Source organism: Thunnus maccoyii, chromosome 5, assembly GCF_910596095.1.
Source record: "Thunnus maccoyii chromosome 5, fThuMac1.1, whole genome shotgun sequence".
Taxonomy (NCBI): Eukaryota; Metazoa; Chordata; class Actinopteri; order Scombriformes; family Scombridae; genus Thunnus; species Thunnus maccoyii.
The window spans coordinates 23055285-23075239 of record NC_056537.1 but is presented as its reverse complement, the minus strand read 5'-3'; the positions used below and the strand labels follow the sequence as shown (position 1 = coordinate 23075239).

General features: G+C 39.6%; 2 protein-coding genes across 2 annotated transcripts; one reads left to right on the top strand and one right to left on the bottom strand.

Annotated features, from left to right (window-relative positions):
* Positions 1-1847: 1847 nt before the first annotated feature.
* Positions 1848-8954, top strand: ldha (lactate dehydrogenase A4). Its single transcript, XM_042411082.1, has 8 exons — positions 1848-1953; positions 4220-4345; positions 4964-5081; positions 5223-5396; positions 5572-5745; positions 5921-6038; positions 7373-7496; positions 7653-8954. Exons 2-8 carry the CDS (start codon positions 4220-4222, stop codon positions 7815-7817), a joined length of 999 nt encoding a protein of 332 aa, XP_042267016.1. The 5' UTR covers positions 1848-1953; the 3' UTR covers positions 7818-8954.
* tsg101a (tumor susceptibility 101a) lies at positions 8264-19955 on the bottom strand. Its single transcript, XM_042411081.1, has 10 exons — positions 19541-19955; positions 18427-18514; positions 18240-18305; positions 17176-17339; positions 14689-14815; positions 13945-14002; positions 13588-13682; positions 11317-11519; positions 10948-11187; positions 8264-10838 (listed from the first exon to the last, which is right to left on the bottom strand). Exons 1-10 carry the CDS (start codon positions 19580-19582, stop codon positions 10749-10751), a joined length of 1173 nt encoding a protein of 390 aa, XP_042267015.1. The 5' UTR covers positions 19583-19955; the 3' UTR covers positions 8264-10748.

The following is a 19955-nucleotide window of genomic DNA, read 5'->3' as shown; positions in this document are numbered from 1 at the left end:
TGTATGTGCAGAGTTTAACACTAGAAGCCGGTTTTCACATTCATCTACTGAAAGTGGAAAGTTTCTCTCAGCTCATTGAAAACACAAGTCTGATGTGGAAACTTCAAACCTTCAGTGCACAAACACTGAAAATGGACTTTTCAGTGAAGTATGAAACATCTTGTGTCCAAAGAGTTAAACTTCAGAAATGGAATATATTTGCATATTTATAGATTCTGGGAAATTTATGAGGGAGAAGGAGTAGATACCTTTTAAAGGATTTTAATGTGGTAATTATACGTTTTTTTGTGGAAAAAACATAATTAGACACACATTATCGTTGCAAGCAGAGTATCTTTATATGTTTTTAATACATGTCTGCGGGGGATCTTTAAATGTTCTTAAATATGAAGCAATGTTATTTTACATTCTCACCTGTTGTAAAACTGGCTTTAAAGTTTAAAATAAACATAAATATTAAACTGACCATGGAGCTGAATTTTGTACTTTTATGGATTTGCTCTGACTTTATTTGTTTATTGTGTCCAGTCTGTAATGGGTGGTCATTTGTCTGACCTAAGATTACAATTATTTGCAAAAATTTTGTGTTTTTAATTATTTTGTTAAAGAAAAGGCAGCTGTTGTTGTGATGGTGGATAACTCAATATAAAATCTTAAATAATCAGATAACTTCACATACATCTGAAAAGAGAATTTTACAGAACATACATATGCTCTGAATGCAGCCTACAGAATATCTGGAACTGGATAGTCTGAGGCACATTCATTTTTGGTCCCTTGTGTAGACTAAATGGTTGACCCAGAACTGTGAAAGAAAAAAATGAAATGCTATGTTGTAACTCCTACGTCAGCTTTATCAGACAAAGGAGATTCTTCAGGTAGGTAACACAAATGCTTTTGTGTTAAGCTTTGAGTAATGGACTTCTGTTGTGATAACTAAAACCAGACAGGGGGGGGCGCCAACAGGCTGGTGAACGATGACATGCTGTAATCAGCCTGGGTCTCGTACACGTTTCATGCTCTGTCAAAGGGAAAATGATTTGAGCTCATGCTGCTTAAAACCAGGAGATGGCGTTTTAGCCAATATACATCAATAGATTGGGCACATGAATACTAAAAAATGTATATTCTTTTGTTACATTACTGCTTTTTTCTCCTCTCTTTTCTTATTGTACACCATATATCGGATATTAGGCATTAGGCACATATTTAACACAACTTTGCAGCCGAACTGAGTGATTTAACACTGTAGGCCTATATATTGGGAAATAACCATTAGGCCTACATGAGGATCATTACAATACTAGCCCATATTATGTAGCTACAACTACCCAGAAAACTTCCGTGGTAAAGCGCACCATACGTCCAAATAATGTCTTCTTAGATCAAATGATAAATTCAAGAAAAAAAGTTTACTGTAAATGAATATGGTAGAATTATTGACATCATTCATCCTGCCCTATAGGCGTAGGCGGTCTGTTAATTAAGTTGTGTGTGTGTGTGTGTGTGTGTGTGTGTGTGTGTGTGTGTGTGTGTGTGTGTGTGTGTGTGTGTTTTGTTTTTTCACCTTAATTAAGGGGTCACGTGTACATATATGGAGTAGGCTATACAGTGGTTCCGTGACACAGATGGAGATAACAGTATGATTCTAGGATATGGTAGGCTTACGAAACCAATTTATTATTAATACAAAACTACTTCTATATGAAGAGGGTCCTGTGTAAATACATAGATTGCGCCCTGACTCCGCCGCATCGTGCCTCGGACGTGACACCCAACACGCCCAGACCCACCCGATCTCATTAGTATGTGCGCAAGTAACGTCACAGAGGAGGCTGTCTTTAAATACCGGGTTACACCCCCTCCCCAGCACCACTTCTGCGGAAAAGCTGCACACAGGAGGAGCCGCCACATTCCAGCTCGTGTTTCTTGCCTTCTAACTGAAGCCCCAAGGTAAGATAACCCGTCCGGAGAAAACATTAGACATTGTACACTTCGGGCTTCTGCGAAAATTATTTTAAATTCTGAGTAGCTCCCCTGTCTACGTTGATAAACAGAGTTTCAGAGGGGACTCCAACAACCTGATGCGCATTTAAAGAGGACACAGAGAGGGGCGTGTCGCTATGTAATCAATAGCGTTGATTGGTTGTGTCTGAAGCTGGTTATTCTTTACAAACAGTATGTGCAGCATTTGTGAAATGATGGATTGTTGTTTGTGCAACAGAGGGGCAACAGGATGCAGGCCTGTATAAGTTTCCTACTTGTTGCAACAGCTATCATCATCATCATCATCATAAATGACCATCATCAATTTAATTAATGGGTTAAAAGAAAGAATACATTGATATGTTACGGACAGATGGAAATTATATTATCGAAACGTTTTATTTTTAATGGAGTCCACGTGTATAAGATATAAGCAGCCTATCCCATTATGATTCTTAAATAAGAAGCCAGAACTGATGGTTTGAATCTAACATTGCATCAGAGGGTTCTAGTTGATGTAATATACGCAGTGTTATACAAGTAGGGTGGATACGCATGTCCTGTGGTGATCCAGGCAGTTGCCACAGGAAATGCAGTACATTCATATGCAGGCCCATGGGAGAGAAGATCTTGATGGAAGTACTGTGGGTGCTGCAGATATGTTGTCACAGGTGTTTCAGTGTTTTGCCAGATGTACATGGATGTCACTTTTAGTGTCATGTCAAAAGGATCTTTGAAATATTGATCTACCATAGATCTCTTAGTAGCTTACATTTCCTGATTAATCAGACTAATGCTAGTCTTGGCACACCATTGTGGATGAATAACTACCAGTCACAGCCTGTTGGCAGTAATGGTTGATTATCTGATTACATTTATTGAATGCAAAATGGAAAAAAGGAAGTCTAGTTTCTAGATTAAAATTAATCTAGCATGTGTCTAGTGCAGAAGCAAGATGTGTTCACGGTCACCTTCAAAACTGTAAAATGAAAGATCAGATACTGAACTTCAGCCATGATATTTGACACCTCGTCAGACCTCAGTGAGCCTTTGCTGACCTGCTGGTGACATAAAGTAAATGTCATAATGTAGAAGGAAATATGATAATACAAGCATGCACATAAGCAGTTTTAGTTGTCCAGTTGTGTGTGGCAGCTGCCTACTTAAAATCTCAGAGACATCTCCCTGTAACTATATCGTATTAAGTTCTTTCAACTACTAATAATCCTCATTGTAATCCTCATTCAGTCCTGCTACTAAGGAAGTTATTGTATATCATATTTCAACAATATAGGAGGGACTGTACATATACAATAATCCTTAACTGGAAGCTAACAAACCGTCCCTGTGTTAAGAGTAAATGCAGCTCATCTCAGGGGTCAGGTGCTGGTATGTAGTAATCTTTCAGCTGACCTCCGAGTGAGAGATAATTGGATAACAACATATTAGGTATGACTGTCCCACTTACTATATCCTACTATTGTGTGCAAAGTCACCACAGTGCAGTCTTAAACATCCTCTCTAGGCAGGTGTTACAGTGTATTAATCCTGCTGGGTACACCACTACGTGTTTGTCTGCACCTCACAGTGGAGAACCAGCCTAGTCATGCTGGTAAAAGCCTGCAAGCATGAGTGGTCAGCTGTGGCTGCTCAACCAGGAAACATAAATAGTAGTTTGTGACGTCATCTGGGGATGGTCTGTGTTGCACAGAGACAGGCTGCAGTACCTTCCTAGGAAGTGGTTGCCATGGAGACCCAGAGAGGCGCAGTGAAGCAGTAGGTACTGTCAGTAAACCATTTATGGAAGTAATTATGATAAGTTGTTGGCTTACAAGTGTGAAACAGGAACTTTGTCTAAACCGTTGTAGTTGTTAGAGGTTGTGTTTTGGGGTTATGGAAAAGGCTCACACTCAGTACTGTCATGGGGATGAAGTGAGTCAATTTTCGATTTTCCTTTTATTTGTTCACAGTCAGTGTGGGATGAGACAGCAGTCACGTACACCCTTGTGTGGGCCTGTTAGTAACAACTCATTCAAACTGTCACATACATTATGCAGCACTACTTTACTGCTTCTCTCTTTCCACTCTCACCTTCTCTACTCCCCCTTTTTAGATTCTCTGTACCTGCTTACCTACTTTTTCCTATCACCTCTTCATTCTCCCTCTCTCTCTTCTTATTCTTCTCCCATGACTTTCTCTCATTCTCCTCCCATGCATCTTGTTTTTTCGGCAGATGTCCACCAAGGAGAAACTGATCACCCATGTGATGAAGGGTGACCCCATTGGCACCAGGAACAAGGTGACCGTGGTGGGCGTCGGTATGGTGGGCATGGCCTCCGCCATCAGCATCCTGCTCAAGGTGAGACAAAAAAAAGAGAAATGTTGGAAGTGAAGAGAAAGAGGAGTAATGTGTGGTTGTTTGTATATCAATGAAGAAGAGATGAAAGGAGCAGAGAAGAACAGAGTAATAGTAATAGTACTTGTAAGTATGTGGATGATACTAAAGAGCATTTCTAGCACCAATTAAGAACATATCAAGGTGAAATCAGACATGATTGGGCGCAATTTTGGATAAACCCTTGAAAAGAGCAAAGTTAGATACATGCAGCCATGCAGCATGTAGTTCAAGTGAGAGATGTAAGAGATGTCTGTAATGTTTGGTAGGAATCAAACATTACTTCTCTTAATGTAGTCCACATTTTACAAGCTGAGTCAAAGCCAGCTGAGTAACAAGAGTGGCACTCTGAAACTAGGTCACAAGTCTTAAAATTAACAATGCTGCTGAATAGTTGAGGCTTGAAATGAATGGTGTCATTTCTAGCCTTTATATCCATGTCATTCACTGGAAGTAACAGAGAGGTTAGTCACTTTCAGCAAGCCTCATATTAACTTAACCTAAGTAAGATACACTGTATAACGTGTATGCAGAGTGATCAGGGGGACGTTAATGTGTGTATTTCCTGTATATGTTAACCAGGACTTGTGTGATGAGCTGGCTCTGGTTGATGTGATGGAGGATAAGTTGAAGGGTGAGGTCATGGATCTGCAGCACGGATCCCTCTTCCTCAAGACACACAAGATTGTGGGCGACAAAGGTGAGGATGTACAAAAGCATAGCACCTCTGAAAAATGTGTTTTCACTCTGGTGTAGTTCTCCAACCCTACTGTTGTAATGAGAATGGTTTAGTCTGTAGTTTAGTGTCAAAGTATCTTTTTTTTTTTTGTCAATTTGCCAGACTACAGTGCGACAGCCAACTCCAGAGTGGTGGTGGTTACTGCTGGTGCCCGTCAGCAGGAGGGCGAGAGCCGTCTTAACCTGGTGCAGCGCAACGTCAACATCTTCAAGTTTATCATCCCCAACATCGTCAAGTACAGCCCCAACTGCATCATGATGGTGGTCTCCAACCCAGGTTAGACAGACAGGGGTGTAAATGAATGAAGATGGATGAAAATGTGAGAAGAGGAAGTGTGGTGTTGCTTGAAACAGTGTGGATGGATGCTGGAGAAATCTGTGTAATCTATATAATGATACACCTGTAGCTCAGCACAGATCAATGGCTCATTGTCCCCTCTCATTCTCCTCAGTGGACATCCTGACCTATGTGGCCTGGAAGCTGAGCGGCCTGCCCCGTCACCGTGTCATTGGCTCTGGCACCAACCTGGACTCTGCCCGTTTCCGCCACATCATGGGAGAGAAGCTCCACCTCCACCCTTCCAGCTGCCACGGCTGGATCGTCGGAGAGCACGGAGACTCCAGTGGTATGCAACTCTGACTAAAAATCAAGTCTGTGCAAGCCTTTCAGTATACCTGTTTGTCAGTCTGTGGCATATCTTTTAATATAGCTACATCATTTGTCTATCTTATGTTGCCTTTGTGTATACGATTTGTGTACATGATTAACTAATTTATTACTATTCTTTTTATTTCTCTTAGTGCCCGTGTGGAGCGGTGTGAATGTCGCAGGAGTTTCTCTTCAGCACCTGAACCCAAAAATGGGAGGTGAGGGTGACGCTGAGAAGTGGAAGGAGGTTCACAAGATGGTGGTTGATGGGTGAGTACAATTTCTTTTTCAGTAATCCACCAATGAGGTGAAAGTTTTCCCAAACCTTCCAAAAACTACATTTTCACCCTCACCTTCATCAATTTAATCTGCAAAGCAATCAGCAATGTGTGCACAGGCCATCTGTCCAGTACTGAGGTGGGAGCTATAATATGATGGTTTATTTGAACAGATCTTTAGGGTTAAATGACCCACAGTCATGCTTGCCTATTAACATAAAGACTAAAAACAGGGAGAATTGAATCAAATGGAGCTGACTATCCCTGGTGAGGAATTTGACTAGGGTTGTGAGCCAGAGAAAGCAGATGTAGGTACACAGCGCACCACTGTGTACTTCACCACAGCCTGGCAGCCAATGGGTATGCGTAACATTATACTGTATATAGTAGTGCTCATGACCTCACTTACACTCCCAGGTCTGCATTTATGAAATGCCTGACAATATTAAATCCTAGTCAAAGACAGGTTCACCTCTGAAATGAATGACTTTAATATGACCTACCTATGTTACCTAAACAGCAGAGCTAAAGCTCTGTTGTTGGATTTTATATTTGAGTTGTATGAAAGTTAAGTGATGCAACAGGTTTGCCCTTTTGTAAACTTTGATACTGTACCATTATTTCATTGTCAGCCAGTAGACCTGGCTTATCTTGTAAAGAGGTCTTAAGGCAGGTCAGCCATGTACAACACAATACAGTAGGTGCTTTATGGTTTAAGTTTGCAAAGGTTTCAAGTATGAAATAAAATATTTGAAAATAGGGACAAAGACAGTGGATAAACATACACTAACATTTCTCAACAGTGAAGAAAGCAAAGGTGCACAGTAAGAGATAGGCCTTACTTTAAATAGACATACAGTATATGACTTTTTTAATGTATGAAGGGGGAGACTTCCTTGGCTGTCCATGTTTCTCTTTAGAGTTAAAGACATTATTATGAAACTATACATCTCCAGTCCAGATTGAGTATCTGATTTTAAGTTTTTACTGCATTAGCTTTTTTAATTTTTATTTCAGCCAATCAACTCACATGGACCAGATTTATTTATGTGTCCATACTTCAATTTTTTAGTGACAATTACAAACTTCCCCCACAAAGCAGCTTTAGATACTGAACTAACATGCTGTCTTCAATCAATTTTATGTTGCTCTCATGGGGATAAACAGCTGAAGTCTCAGCATGAAAACAGAAAAAGAAGTCGGATGAGGGATATTAGTAAAGCGAGAGGGGCAAAGACCAAAGCAGCTTGATTGTCTCTTCAGTCCAAGAGACATGTTCTCATGTTCTTACCCTTAATTTTTTCTCTGACTGTTTGTGCACTGCAGTGCCTATGATGTTATCAAGCTGAAGGGCTACACCTCCTGGGCCATTGGTATGTCTGTGGCTGACCTGGTGGAAAGCATCACGAAGAACCTGCACAAAGTGCACCCTGTGTCCACACTGGTCCAGGTAGGACCCTAGGACATACATTTCACTGTCTGGCAAATCCAGGATGAGTATATTCATCCTATTAATTATCTTACATATACTGTACATTTTGCAGATGTTATGAAATGATCTTCTAATGCTGTTCTTGCTGTCTCCTTCCCTTTTTTCACCTGATAGGGCATGCATGGAGTGAAGGATGAGGTCTTCCTGAGCGTCCCTTGTGTCCTGGGCAACAGCGGCCTGACAGATGTCATTCACATGACACTGAAGCCCGAGGAGGAGAAGCAGCTGCAGAAGAGCGCTGAGACCCTGTGGGGCGTACAGAAGGAGCTCACCCTGTAAAGAGCGCTCCTCTGAATTCCCCAATCCGGTGTGAAACCACACGAAACACTGTGTTGTCAATTCCCTCCTTCTGTATCTTCTGTGTCCCTCGTGGCAACAGGCAAATGAGACCACTGAATATCTAAAAAGGCCAAGTGTTTGTAGCTAAACCACTGGAAACTAGGCATTACCATCAGATATTCACAAATGAGTGTCATTTTCCTTTGCTGCCTCCCACCCGCCCTCCTCCCTCCATGACAAAATTCTTGGAAACACAAGCCTGTGTTGGAGAGAGGGGATATGTATCTATGGTCCTGTCTTTCCAACAAATGTAAGGCATTTGCATATGGAACGTATATACCATGTACTGTATGTTAATGTCACTATGTACCGTTGCTGCTTCTTCTGTACACTCCCTGTGCATAGTTCGTATTTATCTGTGATTGTTGCCAGTTGGTTTTTTCCACTTGGTAATCTCTGTTTATTTTTTTATTTGGAGTATAATGGAGACATTCCATTCTCTATGAAGAGGGCTTCCTATCAACCTACAGTCGTAACAACACTGCTGTATATCACTGGGCCAAAATCCTGTGATACCAAAGTACCTTATCATTTGAGAAAAGCAATGCTACACCTAGTTTTTTGGCATTGAAGCCTTCGTAAACAAACTAACCGGTAACCACAAGTGCACTGACAGACAAAATTGCTTAAAAGGCAAGGTTTATAGAACTGGCCAGAGACAACAAAGGTTACATCTGAGAGAATTAAAGGGGTTAGTAACGAGGTGATCTGCCACAATTTCACATAGCAAAGAGATAACAGAGAGCCAGTGGAAAGAGTCAGCTTGGATCATGACATACAGTCAGGTTATGAATCATAACAGAAGTTAACAATCCTGGTGTTGTTTGTGCACCCTAAATACCCTCAAAGGGTTTTGTATTTATTTTTCTCCACCTGACTCGTGAAAAAGGACATCAACTTTGAGAAGAAAATATGGTACTATTTAAAGCTGTTAATACTGTTAAGACCTTATGTATCAATGTCACAACATAAAATATGGTCTATCAACAACTGAGGCACTGTACCTGTCATGGCAGGTGGATATTGATTTTTATTTGCTGTAACATCAAATAAACCTGCCAGGATAATGATACAAGACTGTTCTTTGTCCTTTCCTGTTTTTGCCATCCAAACTAGCAAAAGGCAGTTTGTATGTGTGTATAGAGCAGCTGACTCAGCGCATACCTATGCGTCAAAACAAAACAGATAAGAGGTTTTTATGCAGGTGAACATAATGTGGTCACTTGTTTCTATACACATCATGGCGAGGTGAATTTTCTGTTTTGAATCAGTCCTGCGGCTGTGACAGACAAAATGTTGCTCATCTGCCAAGTGTCCTGACTCAGTAAACTGTCCATCCCATTATTATAAAAACAATATGTTGTAATACTTGAACTAGGCCTGTCACTATGACTGACAATTGGCACAGCTACTAATAACAGACTTCTGATTCATTGAGATAAATGCAAAGAAATGAGCCATTAAATCAGATTTATTTTATTTGAACTGATTTACATAAATCTACAGATAAAAAAGAACTGGTGGTCTATACTTGAAATGGAAACAAGAAAAAAAAAACAGTAGATATTCTATCATACAATTCAAAGTGCATTTAGTAAAAGGCTAATTTAAATGAGACCTGTTTGCAAACTTTACATAAGTTAAGTTTTGATTAGTACAATAGTTCTTTATTTTTTGTACCCTCCAACACTCACACTTTATACACAACCTTTTCCTTAATTTTACTGAAAACCTAAACTTCTCATCAGAGCTGAGAATGATTAGACAGCACAAGGAAAACAGAAAGAAAAATACAGAATTTCCTTTGTAACATCTTAGATTTAAGTATGTCAAGACTGTCGTCCACCTTAAACAGAGTAAAACAGCTACTGTACATGATTGACTGGTTAATGCAGCCTAGAAGTCAAAGTAGAGTGTAGACCTGAGCAGCTGACATACAATGAAAGATCCTCACACACACACACACACACTAGTGTAAAGAGACACATACAGGACAGGGAAAAACATAGTGTTGGCAAGTGCCGTAGGAGCTCAATAACAGACCCAAACAAGACAGTGAAGAAACACAGTTCAGGTTTATCATCACTTCTACTGTATAAAAAGTGACTCGATGGCTACTGAATATGACCCAGACCTCATACAACATTAAATCATGAGGCTGACCCCTGACCTTCCTGAAAGGTTGCCCTGGGTATTTATACCAGAGCCTAACCTTTTCACCAGGAGGGGCGTGGACATATGGGGCTCTCTACAAAGCCCCTGTCTACTGGCCTCTAACAATTTGTGCTTACTAGCCAAAAGACTTTGTCTGGAAAATGGATTGCTAACAGAACCTGTGGGGTACCCTCGAGTGTGGCGTATACAGGTTGACACACTAGCTTGCTCTGTACGCCAACCCAGTTACACCACAAACACTGTCACACAGAGGTCTCGCACCTCAATTTACCAATCTGGCATGTGTGTTAAGCATCTTTTTGTGTCAACCACAGTGACTGGTTCACAACATGATGACTTTTTTAATATTATATTGGGGCAAAAAAGAAATGGTATCATGTCTGGGTCATGACTGTAACTGCATAATGATCTCATGTATTTTGTCTGATCAAAATACAAATAATGTCGAACTACAACTGTGACCACACAGGTTGAAATTTCACTGTTAAACAACAGTCCTTCATAAATGTTGTATTTTCAATTATTTGTTGTTGCTATTGAGATTTCTGTCTCACAAGGACAGAGTTTTATAAAGAATTAAAAAGGGCTTGGGTGTTTGAACTACAAGAAGACATTCAAAAGGGAATAAAACAGATAGGAAAGAGAAGAGAGCAAGAAAGCATTGAGATATGAATGTTTCCAGGTAGTCAGTGTGGGTCAGTAGAGGTCACTAAGGCCAGCAGTCTTGCGAGCTTTCTGCATGAGGGCACGGAGCTGGAACTGCTTCCTGGACAGAAGGCGTACGTGCTGTAACAGAAGAGAAAAGGAGTCAACAAGGCTAAAACCACAAAAGACTGAGGTGCGTGTATGTCTGTGTTGCTTATGCATTAGTTTGTAGTTGTGTTGAAATGGCCACCTTGAGAAAAACCTCCAGGTCTATGACACCCCTGCGGAGGGCTTCTCCCAGGTAGAAGATAGTGTCCTCAATTGCATTTTCCTCAGCATACAGGTTCAGGATCTGTTTGTACAGTGGAGCTGTGGGCACAATGACGTCATCAATGTCATTGTTCTCCGACTGGTTCTCCATCTTCTCCAAGGCATCACTTAGCTCCTCGTCCTTTCTCTTCAGCAACTCAATGTTCCTGTCAACCTCAGTCTAGTGGAAACACAATCACAGCAACACAAAATAAATGTTGTTATTAAAAAGAAATCATGCTAAAAGAGACTTGATAACAGTAGAGGACAGAAAAAAGGAAATACAGATTTAACATTTGAAAATTCTCACCACTTCCTGGTCCAGTCTTGAGACCATGTCCTCGAGTTTCTGATGTCCCTTCTTCAGGTCTTCCTCTGTTCGCTTCAGAGCATCCAGCTCTGCCTGAGCTCTGTCCATTTCCTCCTTCATCCTCCAGCGAAGTTTGTCACTTACAGCTGAAATCAGAGATGCGCGGATGGTGTCCTCACCAATGGTGCCATCTCTGCTTGGGCCTTAAGAAGAATTATGAAGTGATGTGAGACAGTGTGGACAGAGTCAACAAAACCTTAAGATTGAAACAATATCCTGTCCACAACAAGGTACAAGGTCCCTGTGTTCAAAAATAAAATTAGAAAAAATAACAATGAGGCAAGTGACTGAAAAGAACTGGCAATTTAGAGTGAACATACAGTACATGTTATTGCAACAGGAAAAAAAGATTACAGTGTTTAAACTCTTAAGCCACTAGAGGTATCGGGCAATATTGAACTGGCAAATGTTAGCTAGTATTACAGATATCTGGTCCCACAGAGACACCAGCTGCATCAAGATCAGATAACTTAAATGCGAACAGAAAAAAAAACATAAGGTCTAAGGATTGGTTAGGTTACCATAAGCCACAAGAACAGCTTGCTTGGTGGGGAATGTTATCTAACTCATTGGTCCAACATCTCCCAAAGGTGTTCAGCTGTGTTAAGATCTGGTGACCAGGGTCCAAAATTAACTTTTTTGTCCACTGGCCAAATTCCTCATGAATGTTCAAATTTTACCAGCCACTCAATAGATTACCATTGTTTTTTTGGCTGCTGAGTGAAGCAAATCTACCAGCCACTTGCATATTTTACCAGCGTTTGGCTGATGCTAATTTTGTGCCCTGCTGGTGACTGTGGAGGTCATAGCATCTGGGTCAAATCATTTTCACACTTATCAAACTATTCACTGACTCCCCTCATGTCCTGTATGGAAACATGTACATTCATTATATTTCTACACTCATTTTGTTTTGTTTTTTCATTAATTTGTCACCCGTCTGTAATTACCTACCATTTGATGCAGTGATTATAGCTTGAATGATACACAAGATAACAGGTGTCATTGGATTGCCACTACAGATAGCTGTGAGAATGAAGGGAGGATGCTTATGGCACATAGTAAATAGATTCTAGGTAACTAGAAATAAAGCACTGTATAGTAATATAATCCATAGAAAATTCCTGTAATAAACACTGTTTTTGTAAAACTTATGACATTCAATATTTCTTGAGACTGTGTCAGAGATGACCTGACTTAACTTTGTGGTCATTTTAAGGTTGTTATTGGTGGTATTTATTGGAATGCAATAAATTCAAATGTTTTTCTAATACTTTGTTCCCAGTATAAGAACATGGCAATGAAAAAAATATGAAAATATCTGAAATATTAATGACACCCTATCACAGACTACACCCTAAACTGACCCAAAGCTGACAAGTACCAGGTTATGTAAGAGTACATGCACTGATGAATGTCTTCAGAGGTCAAGACTACCTACAGTACAGTCTGGAGTCAGCACTACAAATGTCAGAGTTGATTCAGCCTTGAGATCTGAGTAGTCTACAAGCAAAGTCATTTCTTTTCCCTTACTAAATATAGCAGACGGCTAAAGCTCCTCCAGCGAGCCAGTCACTGACCAGCATTTCACTGCTGCTAACTGATTTTGGGACAGCAGATGGATCCCCTGATCATTGGTGTGTCTTTGTGTGGGGTTACTGTTCCCATCCTAAATATAGTGCTGTGTGCTTCGGAGGTATGGGGTGTGCAGGGCTAGAGGGGGGACTGTTCCTTTTCCTTCAGATCTACTCTATCCTTTGGCCTTTAAAGCTCCCAACTCTAGTTACACTACCGACCTTTCACTGGTGGCTCAGCGCGCCACCAAAGTCACACAGCGGGTGAGAGAGTTTGAGTCAGAAGGTCAAGTGTCTTAATACAGGGTTAACTAAAGGCCATGGGACGATGTAGAGGTATTGTTTTGTCTGGGGCTTAATATTTAAACACTGTATTGCAATATCATGATACACTAGAAACTTTTTAGGATTGGATGTCATTTTATAAGTCACATTTAGCAAAATGTACATTGTATTTATTTGCTGGTTAACGTGCATGGAGAAGTGCAGACAGTAACAGCTTGTGAGAGAACAGATTCATCTGTATTTTTCTTTGATTGTGTTGTTTGTAACGTTTGAAACATACTCATTTTAAACTATCAAAAGCACCTGTGAGACAGAGAAATTAAGTACCCTGGATGTTATATGCAATACATACCCACAGTGGAGACTGGAGTCTGGGAGGGGTAGTGTGCAGGGCCAGCAGTGGCTGGGTAAGAGTTGCCGGCAGGGTATTGGTAACCTGGATAGCCTCTGCAAATAGTTACATGATTAACAAATTGCTAATGCTTTATATTTCCCATTCTCACACATTTCAGATATCTATCTTTAACTTTACGCAACAAATGTAACTGAACGTGTTTTACAGCGTTTCAGTTATGAATATATCCCATAAATATGCTACTGAAGAAACAAGAGTACAAGAGTAAACATGCCAGGACAGGTTTGACAGGAAAAACTGTGCGTGCATAATCTGTGGGAAAAAAGTTTATGAACTGCTTGCAAAACATCTTACCCTGGGTTTGGATTTGGACCATAAGGTGAGACCGCAGGCATGCCAGGCATGTAGGAAGCTGAGATAGAGAGACATAGTAAAGAATCAGGTCTGAGGACACACACATCAAAAAATATTTTTCCATGGTGTGCTAGAGTGGTATCTGAGCTCCACCTGGTGCTAAAGGAAATAAATGCATCATTTAAAACATGATGCAACAAAAAAGCAAATGCACCAATACACATCAGCAATAATATGAAATTTCCACTGTGAATATATATTTTTGATGGATCCTGACATTCTAATGTAAAACTAGCTAAAACCACTGTTTTAAAATGCTCTGTTCACCAACATAATAGCAAATCCACACTCAAACTGGATTATTGATTTTACACAGTAACTGGACAACCTACTTGAAACACATTTTCAAATTAAAAAATACTCCTCATCTACAATGAAAAAAAAACACCACTTCTTTTATACATATATCCTTTTCATAACAAGGTTATAATGCTCACTTTTTTCTTAACTATTTTAGAGAGGTGGTGATTCAACTTTATGGGCATTTTAGAGGCTTCCAGTTTGTCATCGGTAATTGGATTGTTTTTTACTGAAATGTGTTTCTAATAATTAGCCAACAACCATTCACATAAAGTGGACAAAATATCCTTCAATATACTGAGAGATTTCCAGTATGTAAAAACATCTATTAGCACCATATGGCTTTGTATAAAAAGAGTCTCTGGGTGAATTTATGTGACTCACGGTTAGGGGGCCCAGCAGCTTGGAAGGCTTGGTAAGGGGCTTGTTGGGTAGGGCGAGAAAACACAGGAGGCTCCTCTCCAAATACCACGATCATCACCTGAATTAGACCATACAGGTCTGACTGAGGCTGTAAAAAATACAGAAAAAGACAAGTTTTATGAACCAAGAAATACAGGATTCCATTTCAAATGATCAACAGGGTGGACCACAGTTCAAATATTGCCTTATGATTGCCTTATTTTGTACTAAATAGCACTCATATCGAAAATATTCAAGATAGTTATGACTTCCTCAGATACCAGTGTTTCCCCTACCATTGCCTTGGAGGGGCGGTCCGTCCCACCAATGGGACCCCGCGTCCCTCCTGAAAGAAACAATAGGCTATGTTTGTTTATGTTCTTTACCTTATTTATGTGCACTCGTTTATTTCAGCTCAGTGTACAGAAATACACTGATAGGAACAACCGTCTTACTGCACACGTCAACGACAAGAATGTTATTTTTTTTACAGTGCCTTAGCTGAATGAACAGAGAAAAATTATGCTGAGAGTCTCTATCGCGTTTTGGTGTAACTTATGGTCACACTAGCTTCTCTGTCTTCTGCTCTCTGTGTTGGTGTTTGACTGAGGGCAGGGCTCAGCTCCTACACACACACACACACACACACACACACACACGGAGTGGAGCAGAGGAGAAACAGACAGCGGTGGAAAGAGTGAACCAAGCAATGTCGTTGTTACTCGAGTTGACGACAATGCTCGTTAACGTAGAGACTAAGAGTAAGTAAGAGTAATTTATCAAATCACCTGTTCAACAAGCATAAACATGTGGAAAAGCAATATTTTCATCCGCTTTGTCCGCAGTCTCCCAACCACAGCACGCTAGTTAAGCTAAAGCTAAAACCAAAGGTGTCTGTATGTAGTCTGTTTATCTTATTTTGTCATGTATATTAAAATTAGTGAAATCCTTGTAAAATTAACTACTGGCTGATACGACAGCCCCCCCTCCAAATAGCCACTCCTCCCTCTAACAGCAGTACCTGCAGCAGTGAATCACAGCAGCAGAGGGAGGAAGACAGAGGACAGAGAGAAGGGCTGATACGACTGATGTCTGTGTTCTTCATTCTTTCTTAACTTCACTCAGTATTTTGAGTCAGGAATGTTATTTATTTTATTGACTATTTAAATTTCTTCACAGTGAGATATTATTGAGTTTATATAGTGACTTTGCTGTTGTAAACATTACTGCTGCTGCTCTAGAAACAATATTTTGTTATATTTAAAATATAAGTCTATTCTAATCCTGTTGTGAATTTTTTGTAGTGATTAAAGAAACAACAACAAAACAATTCTTTAGTAAGATAAATATAAAATTCTAACCATACCCATCGCTACAGCTGGCTTGTGGCTACAACCGGACAATGGGAGGATGAGAAAATCGCTGTTCAAATCTCTTCACTATAAACCTTGTTTTACCAACGTTATTTTGCGATTATTATTTTTCATGGTGCACAGTGAGATCACTCACAAAAATGTAAAGGATAACTTCAGGTCAGGACATAGCACTTCATCAGTGAGCATATTTGTTCCACTTTTCTTCTTACTAAAGTCTGAGTGTACAGTGAAAAAGTACAACCTGTGTTGTTTTTTTAATAAATATTGTAATGATAATAGTCCAAAATTATGTGAAAATGCTGCCCCGTGACAAGAGTAGTTTCGTGGAGGCCTTCCACTCCCCTTAAAAGAATCCTGGGGGGAAACACTGGATACTGAATGGGGTGTGGTACTGCATACCAATCCCGTCTCCTAGAAATTAAATTCATATACAACTAAATTGTTTTCCCAATTACATTGTGTCAGCAAATGTAATTGCTGCAGGGATTATGTTCACAGAAAACATTTTTTTTTGGATGAATAAAGTGCTACATTTATATATCTGTAAGAACTGTATTAAACCAAGACCACAATCTTTCCCCAACCCTTAACCAAAACATGATCATGAAAAGGTTCATATTGTTGTAATTTCTACTGGCGGATACAGCACTGCGAGATCAGATAATCCTGTGGAAAATAAACAACTAGGTATGTTGTTTGAACATTTGACTCATATGTTCAGTATCAACATTCATGCAACTTGCCAATAGGTTAATAAACAACATTTTCTCATTATGTTGAGAGAAAACGTAATTCAGCAGCATTACATTTGTAGCAAAATGTATTTGCTGCTGCACTTTAGTTGTATATGAAGGTAATTTCTAGGAGACAGGGTGTGGTATATTATGTGTTACAGCCATCTTAGAAAGATTTTAAAATGTCACTGCTAAAGTTAGACTAAAATCCTCTATGAAAAGGGTTTTGCAAAGCTTTTGTATTTTTCTAATTAATCCTGTTCAATCCATATTTTTACATTCCATCCTGTTTTCACACATAAACTGTTAATAATGAATATTAATAGATAGTAAATAATATTTGAAGACACCACACTTACGTGCTTCCACTCATGTAGATAAGGCAGGTAGATCTTGCCATTGGCATCAATGTGTTTGCCAGTTTTGATCATCATGGCACTGGTAGGTTTGACAAAACATATGGGAGGGTTGTAGGGGTATGTGTCCAGCAACCACAGACACACTGGGATGTTGTAGACATTGCCTACAGAAAACACAGACTATGTTAAAATATGGCTGTTTTGAGTCCCATCATTGTAATCACCCCACTATTACACTTGACAAACTGTATGTTATATTGAGGCACTCTCTTGTATTCTGTTTACAAGACAACAGGGGATCTCTAAATGATGTGAACAGCAATTATGACATACTGTAAATGTATGTCAGTAGTCCCAACTCTAAAGCTGAGACACTCTGACTTGGGTCTGAACTCATTATAAAATATTCTGTTAGAAGACATATTTTAGATGTAATTTACACCTTGATGTCAGAACAGTGGGGAAAGTGGCAGATGAAGGACTTGGTGTAACACGCTTGTTAATGCAAAGATTGCTCTAAAATCATATGTGTTTTAATTCAGGTAGATTCTCTCTCTAACCCCCCAAGTGACACACAAAAAGGCCGGTCAAAGCAAATGGCCGCCCACCTAGAGCCGGATTCTGTTTGAGGTTTCTTCCCATTAAAGGGGAGGTTTTCCTTACCACTGTCACCAAGTGTTTGCTCATGGGGGAATTGTTGGGTCTCTGTAAATTAAAGAGTATGGTCTAGACCTGCTCTATGTGTAAAGTGCCCTGAGGTGACTTCTGTTGTGATTTGGCACTATATAAATAAAACTGAATTGAAATATATTGAATTTACTAACCACAGTAGTTACGCCTACAGACTGGAATTTGTTTAAAAAAGTGCGAGATAAATAGAACAAGAACTAGAGAGAACGCACAAGAGTGAAAGAGTAGGTGAGAAAAAAACAGAAGGAAAAAGAAACTGGCACTAAACTCGTTATGCCCAAGCCTTTTAAATTCTGTAATGAATCTCTGTAATGTAATACATCATATATTTTCATAGAGAACCTTGTCATTACAAATAAAGAGAAAAATGTTACCTCTGTAGCTCACTGGGACTGTTCCTGTTAAACTCATCAGGTCTCTTGTGGAGCCATCATTGAACACTGAAATACAAGGAGATCTCATGACAACTAGCACAACAAATTGTGTTGGTTTTATATAAGCAAACAATATATAACTGAGACCAGGCAGTCAAAAACAGGAGATCAAAATCATTCTATTTACCATATGCATCCATAACCGGCTTCAAGTCTTTGTACTGGGAGATCACATTGGTTATCTCACGAACAGTCAGGTCTCTGTATTTATATTGCTAGACAATGACAATAAAAGAGAAGAGCAATAACAATGCATGTTAGTATTTTGTAAGATTGAGACACAATTGAGGACACTCATCTGACAGAAAATAAAGGGTTGACATATTAACTGGTGTAAGTAAGAAGCCAAATTGCTTGCTTATGAGGTAAATTCAGCATTACCGATAGCTTGCAGCAGCTCACTTGCTGTGTGTATACATTATTGTTTCCTGCCAAGTCCATAAGAGCACAATCTGGGATCCAAATATAAAAAGGGTACATTCATAGCCAAAACTCAGGGCTGGGAACTGCTGTTGGCAGATTACAAGTCTGTTATAACAACTTACACTTGACCACCAATAAACGTTGGTATTTTTGTTCTAATCCTGTACAAAGTTTTATGGTATCAATGATGTTTGTAACACAGATTTGTAAGATTTTTAGTAGTGATTTATCTGTTCAACACCTCGCAAAATGCTTATATTACTTAATGAAGCCAAAACTGCAATGATGCATAGGCACACGCCTGTAATAGCGTACGGTCAAAACAGACTGAGGTTACAGAATTCTGGATAAAAAAATATTTTTGAGGATGGCAACAGTCAGAAAGTAGCACAGAAGGCTTTACAACAGCTCTCGAACGAGTGGCGTCATTATTGGAAAAACAAAAAAGCTGTATACAAATCGAGAAATGGTGAACTTGTAAACATGTTAACATAACGTTAATAGTTAATTAAGATGTTTTGATGTTAGCTGGGTAAGTTAGGAACACAGTTATGCTAAGCTGTAAAACGTTTAGGACGAAGTAATGTGAACGTTCAAGTTATCTTAGGAAAAAGATATCACATTAGTGAGCCTACATAACGCTGTTGCACTTTTATTACACCAAGATGTTTAAAATAGTCAGCCTGTCAGGAAAAACAACCCATTTACAAATTACAGGAAATGTAAACTTGCTAACGCTAGCTAATAGCGTCATGTTTGGTATCGATGACATTACTGTTAGCTAAATTAGTGTGTTAACGGTTGATTAGCAAGTTTACCTTCAGCATTTTCTTCAGGGCACCTTCGTTGACAACTGCCATGGTTACTGAATGTTTGTTTTAACCGTCCTTATGAAAGGTGAGTAAACAGCTGAGTTTTTAATCCAGCTGGGGGGGCAGCTAACACAAGCTAACGCTAGCTAGCAGGACTTCAGTGAATGCTAGGCTAACGTTAGCCCAGCCTAGGGCCTGGCTACAGTGAAGAAAATGATTCGGTTTCTTTATAAGAAAACCTTCCAGTCAAACAGGATGAATGCCTCTGTGGTTGACGCAACGAGATTCAATGAAGTAATGAATGTCGGAAAATAGAGAAAACGGTAAGTTAACAGTACTTCAAAGAAGCCTAAAAACAAATCTTCGATCGTCAACAAAAGCAATTTCCGGTATTCCACCTGACTGCTTCCGGTCTTCATGT